General features: G+C 41.1%; 1 protein-coding gene across 1 annotated transcript; it reads left to right on the forward strand.

The window, feature by feature from the left end:
* The first annotated feature begins 1,388 nt into the window (after window positions 1–1,388).
* LOC113461103 lies at window positions 1,389–2,261 on the forward strand. The gene is made up of 3 exons (XM_039132142.1): window positions 1,389–1,515; window positions 1,665–1,900; window positions 2,061–2,261. Exons 1-3 carry the CDS (start codon window positions 1,389–1,391, stop codon window positions 2,259–2,261), a joined length of 564 nt encoding a protein of 187 aa, XP_038988070.1.
* The last annotated feature ends 4,496 nt before the right edge of the window (window positions 2,262–6,757 follow it).

Genomic DNA, 6,757 nt, shown 5'->3' on the forward strand with positions numbered 1-6,757 from the left:
AAATTAGTTACTATTCATTTCATATAAAATAAATTATTTGGAAACGAGGATGGAAAAGCTTTGAGATGCGATCGATTGGAGAAGTTGGTGGTGGATTTATAGATAAGAAAGAGATCTGACTCCCGAGAGCAAGGACCTCCCTGTTCTTTGTGCTCGTGGAGTGGGAATTAGTGGCTTTCGCTCTCCCCATGGTGAATGAAGGGAGGCATGGAGTGAGAATTAGTGACTTCGGCTCTCCCCATGGTGAATAAAGGGAGGCATAGAGTGAGAAATTAGTGGTTCCCGCTCTCCCCATGGTGAGGGAAGGCGAGGTGGTCAAAATGGTCAAGGAAGGCGAGGTGGTCAAAATGGTCAAGGAAGGCGATGTGGTCAACTAATAACAGAGTTGATCACATTCCCGTATCCTTCTCGAACTCCTCTGGAGCGAAGTATAGCCCACCCTTTTGGTGAGAAATTATTATTATTATTATTTTGATTTTATTTTTGAGAAGGGAGTTTTGAAGGCCGACCCAGTCAGCTTCTATCGTGTAGGGCCAGCCAAATCCAGGACTTACCCCCACTCTCCCCGCATGTAAGCTCCCCTCCGTGGGGTATAAGCAGCCGATCACCGCTTCCCTCAATCCCTCTCCCCTCGACCGAGAGCGAGACCAGCGTATTGGATTTTTTTTTAAATCAAAAATAAATGAAGGCTAGTTCACAGTCCCACATCGAGTAATAAAAGAGGTCTTGCTTGATTTAGTAGGCTGGCCCGCACGAGTTTTTTCGGGGAGGAACGTTTGAATGGCAATGGAAGAGGCCGTGGATTGATAATTTGTAGAATATAAGATCGGCACCAATGCTAGGTTTGACATGAAATTGATATCAAAATATAAGTTCTTCTCTATGTGATTAGGTAAGTCACCAACCAACATGTCACCAATGGTAACATCATGACATGTCACCATCAGCCTTTGATCGGCACCAATGCTAACAACATATCATGTTACCATCAGCATTAAAATATAAGATTAAAATAGCATGTTCTTGGATATGAGGCGCTCTTGACATCAAAACATAAGTTGTTCTGGGATATGAGATTAGCAAAGTCATCGGCGTGACGATTGATATAAGTTGTTCTAGGATATGAGATTATGAAAGTCATCGGCGCGACGATCAATATAATTAAGTTGTCTTGGATATGAGATTATGAAAGTCATCGGCGCGACGATCGATATAAGTTGTTCTCGATAAGATTAGGAAAGTCATCGGCACTAACTATATATGACAAAGTTTTGGCTGAACGGAGGAGATTAGAAAAGTTTTCATCCTCATCTATAAATCTACCATCATGTTAGAGCTTTTCCATCCCATTTCCAGCAAGAGCTTAGGGAGTTTCGAAAGAATCTAACATGGCGGCCCTTGATCAAGAACTGGTGGAGCGCCTGCACCACCACGTCGCTGGCCGCACACTGCCCTCTTTTGGAGCCATCAATGAAGAAATTGATGCCTACAGTTCCCGACCTGACCAACTCCCAAGTTTGTTCTCTCATGCACTACCTTTCTGTCCATTCTTTCATTCATTCAATCAATTTATTCATGCATCTATCATCATAAAGTATAGATTGGATTTAGAACAACTCTTCACGTATTTCTGTTAACCAACTTGATAAGACTATGGCTTGCAGATGTCAGTAGGAATGGCTCATACTACTACGCAGACCGGAATGCTCGAAGTCGGCGTACTCTCGATGGCAGTGGCTATTGGAAAGCTAAGGATAAAAAGCCCATTTTAAAGGATGGCCAGATCGTCATTGGGTATAAGCGAAATTTTAGATTTTATTTAGGACCAAGTCACTCCAACTCGAACTCGACGAAATGGGTTATGACAGAGTACACTCTTCCTCCTGATACAAGCCATGGTGTAAGTAGGTTACCCCATGAACCAAACTTACAAAGCTAAATGCCTTTATTAGTTACAGGAACCAAACCTATAAAGCTCTATCTATAGAAAAATTATAATTTACGATTGATAATATTTTCTTTTGGCTTTTTGTCACATTCTTTTCTGTTCACGAGTGCAGAAAGCCCTCTGTGTAATCCGTGTGACAGCAGGGAACCAAGAGAACGAGATAGATCAGGCCAGTACTTCGGATGCCACAAACCAACCGCTTCCAAATTATCCAAATTTTCCTGACATCCTGATGAGATTAGCCGCTGATTTGGGTGTGGACTACGAATTGCCTCCTCTTGAATTCAACGGCATGGATAGGCCTCCTTTTTGATACAAAGGATCTTTACAGATGACCTAGATGTCCCATATTGGATTTCTATAGTTGTTCAAATGTATTTATGTTCTGCTTTACATTTTAAATTTGTGCCGTGGTAGTCTGGTATGTACAAGATTACTTTATCAATAAGAATGTGAGTTTTCTAAGAATAAGTTTGTTTTTTATCCCATGTTGGGTATTATATGTAACCCTTCCCTCCGTCTGCCCAATCCTCTGCTACTAATGAAGGATGGATATAAATAATTGCTAATGCAGAAATCCACGGTCAAAAAGAAAAAAAGAACATCCACGAATAAAACAATTGCTAATGCAGCACAGAACTAAGCTGCAAGTCTTTAGATAAAGCTAAACATTATCTGTCATCACAATAGGATCATGCATCGTCCACGGTCAGTATTCCATTTTCAACAGTCCAGTTCTCGTGAAAGATGTAATCAATCCACTTTAGACGACATCCGCCGGGCTCCCGAAGAACCGGGACAAGCCGGTTCGGTGGTGGCGGAACCTAAATTATCCACAAACCCGGTGGCGAATGCAACCCTCTTCTTACCACGCGCGCTGGGACAAGTCGGCTCGGGAGTGGCAGAACCTTAATTATCCACAAAGATGGTAGCGATTGTGACCCGCTTCTTTCTATCACAATTTTATTTTATTTTATTTTATTTTTAAAAATGGCATTTCATACAACTCCAACGTGAGTACATCCAGCCAGACCAAAAAAGATAAAAAGTATAAGATAGAAAGTATGTCTTCTACAGATGTCCAGATGATCTCTCCGGAATGCCGAGCAATAAATGAGGTGACCCAGTCTGCTGGCTGTTCGCCTCTCGATAAATATGCATGTAATGTCCGAAAATAGCTCAACTCCTGAGCCAATCTACGAATATTTCGGATAAGAGAATAACCATCACCATATATGTTCATTTTCCGAACCCAGTCGATCACTACTCTTCGGCGTTGAATCTGCTAACTGTGGAAAATAATAAAAAAAATATATCCGGAGGGGAAAACGACGTCTGGATATTGGAATAGTTGAAAGGTCACCCGCTTCCCCAGATTAAAAAATTATTCGGAATTCGAGGCTGGTGGAAAGTTGGAATTCTTTTTCTACAGAATGAACAATTTGAAAGAAATTTATTAGAGAGAGACAGAGAGATGGGGAAGGGGTGGGAGCGGCGGTATCCGGACCCCATCAAACGCTCGGAGCTCCAAGAGAGCGAGCTTCCAGGGGATTAATTTACGGGCCGGGTCGCGGCCTCGGGGGATCGATCAGCGCCGGATTAAGGTTTAGGAACTCGGCTTCCTCCTCGGTTCTCCGTCGGCTGGGTTGCAGCGGTTGGGGGTCGTTACAGTTTTGCTTCGATCCCAAGGATTGGAGGGGGGTTGGTGGTTTGGATTGTTTCGGGTGGTCGGATTCTTGGGTGCTTTGTTCGTTCTTGAAAGACTTCAACTCGGATCGGATCGGATTAGATTCAGGTTTTGTTCTGGGTTTCGTGTGGTTGGTTTGGGATCTGGGTTTGTATTTCCGAGAGGTATCGAGGTTTTGTTGGTCTGATTGTGTGGTGGCGGTGGTGGTGAGGTGATGAAGGTGGTGGATGGGGAGTAGAAAAGTTGGGGCTGGTTTGGAAGATGTTAAGGAGGCGGCGAGAGGGATGCCGAGCTTCCTTTCAGCGCTCATCACATGTACGTGTGTCCGACTCTCTCGAGAAGTTTTATCTGCTTATTATTTTATTCTGCATAATCCTTTTGTGTTTGTTTAGTTCTGGCAATCCTGCTTCGAATTAGTGGTCTTGCTACTATTTCTGTAGAAAAAAAAAGTTAAATTGCTTCAGTTTTAATATTAAGGTACTCAGTTACATCTGAGGATTTCTGTACTTTGTTTCTTCTTCTGTCACCGAGCAAGCTTTCTGGGTTTCCTTGATGAAGTCAATCACAAAGACGAAACTAAAATAGCAAGCAACAGTGTTAGGGTTGTTTGACTCTGTTCGAGTTTACTGGGTCTAGAGGGGTTACCTGTTGGAATGCTTCAGTCGGGTGCTGGTGATATTTTAAAATGCAAACAATGATAAGAAAAATGTTATTGTTGAAATTCTGACATATTGTGTGCCTCAGTTGTTTTTGATACCAAAACTGCATATTTTCTAAGCCCGCCGTGCTATAACAAGGCACAATAGCTTCGCCTCTGATGTTGAATCTTGAAAATTATTTAAAATCATCAAAATCTGATATATTGTGCATATTGTCAAACTGTGGGAGTTGTGAACATAATAACCTTTTGCGTACAAGAAAATACAATCTATGAGATTTGTATATAAGCCAGAGATTTAAAATATGAGAAAAAATTGAGCATAAAAAAGATAATGCTTTAATTATGGGTCATGTGGTCTTTCATGGAAAGTTTGATACACACAGGCATACACGCACACATACACATACACATACATACATGTGTATGTATGTGTGTACATATGTTTGCATCTGTATGTGTGCGCGCGTATATATATATATATATATATATATATATATATATATATATATATATATATATATATATATATATAGATATATACACACACATACACATGCATACACGCACACAGACTTTATGAAGCTTCATGGATGCCGGCCATCTTCTTAGAAGAACAACAATAAAGAGCACACAGTCTTTATGAAGCTTCAAATGAGGCACATCAAACAAGGATTAGGTGATTGTGAATCAAATGAATATGGGTGAACGCGAGATTTGAGTGGATTACCTGGAGGTTGATCAATCCGAGAACACCTGAGGTCTTCTTCTATGAGGAATTCCCCGGGAGAAGGCAGACTATTAGCATGACAAAAGAGGCAGACCAGTATCCTCTTGATCAGTAGGCTTGAAGTAAAAGCCGAGGTGAAGGCGGCTCTCCATCTTTGCCTTCTTTTCTGCAAATTCTGGAGCTCTTGATGGACAGAAGGGGAGGAGGAGGAAGGTAAGGCTTTGACGCGATACCAGTGGGAAAGAGAGAAGAGAGAGAGAGAGAACAAAGAATCTTTCTCTAAGTAAGAGAAGGAGAGAGATGATCTGCGGGCGGGGTCTGGGTCGGGGGACCGCGAGCAGTGGCCGATGGCAACAGGCAGCCTGCGGCTAAAATCACCCACAAAATGCCAAAAACGCTCTCGATCCTTTAAGACAAGGGATCCATCTTGACATTCAAAACTTTAGAAAAAGATGGCCCTCCCACTCCTTATTTCAGGGTAGTGAGGCGGAGTAGGCCGTCCGATCTCCCGGGGGAAAGGGAATGGGGATGACCAGGATGTATGAGTGCAGGAAGACTCGACCTTTTCTTGTACTTCCCCACTTGAGTAAAAGATAAGGAAGAGACGAAAGAACCAATGGCCAAATCCTTCTATGAATCTTCTAATAATATCTAGCCAAATCTGGAAATCTTGACACACTGGTCGGTCTACTCCAACCCACCATGGCTTCTACTTTTGTCGGATCCACAGGAAATCCATTTTTAGATATCATATGATCAAGAAAAGGTACTGTCTAAACAAAACTCTTATTTACTTAATTTAGCAAATTTCTTCTCTCTTAGAATTTGAAACATATACTTAGATGCTCTTCATGTTCCTCGTTATTCCTGGAATAAACTAAATATCATCAATAAACACTACCACAAATTGATCTAAGAAACGTTTAAACACCCCTATTCATCAAGTCTATAAATGTAACTGGTGTAATTGGTTAATCCAAATGGTATTAACTAGAAATTAATAATGTTCGTACCATGTTCAAAATATAGTTTTGGGCACATAGTCTATCTTGATTTTTAATTGGTAGTAACCTGATCTGAGATCAATCTTGGAAATGACTTGTGCTCTCTATAACTGATCAAACAAATCATTATATAATGGATATTTATTTTTGATATTTACCTTATTTAACCCCATGTAATCAATTCAACCATAAGCTGCCATCTTTCTTCTTGACAAATAGGACTAGAGCTCCCAAGGTGATACATTGGGTCTAATGAAATTCTTGTCTAGTAATCTTGGAGCTGCTCTTTCTACTTCTTCAACTCAATTGGAGCCATTCCGCATGGAGCTTTAGAGCTTGGCCAAGTACCTGGTATTAATAGGAAATTCAAACTCCCTATCTTGTGGCGGTTCTCACAAGTCCTCTACAAAATGTCAGGAAACTCTCGTATAACATGGATATCTTCTAATTTTTGTTCATCTTGTTGCATATCCCTCACATTACCCAGATACCCTGTAACAACCCTTTCTTAACATTTGTCGAGGCTGCAAGGTTGATACAACTGTGGAGGGGCAGTTCCTGCACTTTCTACAAAACTATACTCAGGCTAATTAGAAATATGAAAATTCATCATCTTCTTGTGGCAATCAAATGAGGCATGGTAAGCAGCTAATCAATCCATTCCTAGTATAATATTTAAATCCCCCAATTCTAATACTACCAGATCTGCCACCAGTTATCTATCTCCTAT

This window comes from Phoenix dactylifera, chromosome 11 (genome assembly GCF_009389715.1).
Source record: "Phoenix dactylifera cultivar Barhee BC4 chromosome 11, palm_55x_up_171113_PBpolish2nd_filt_p, whole genome shotgun sequence".
Taxonomy (NCBI): domain Eukaryota; kingdom Viridiplantae; phylum Streptophyta; class Magnoliopsida; order Arecales; family Arecaceae; genus Phoenix; species Phoenix dactylifera.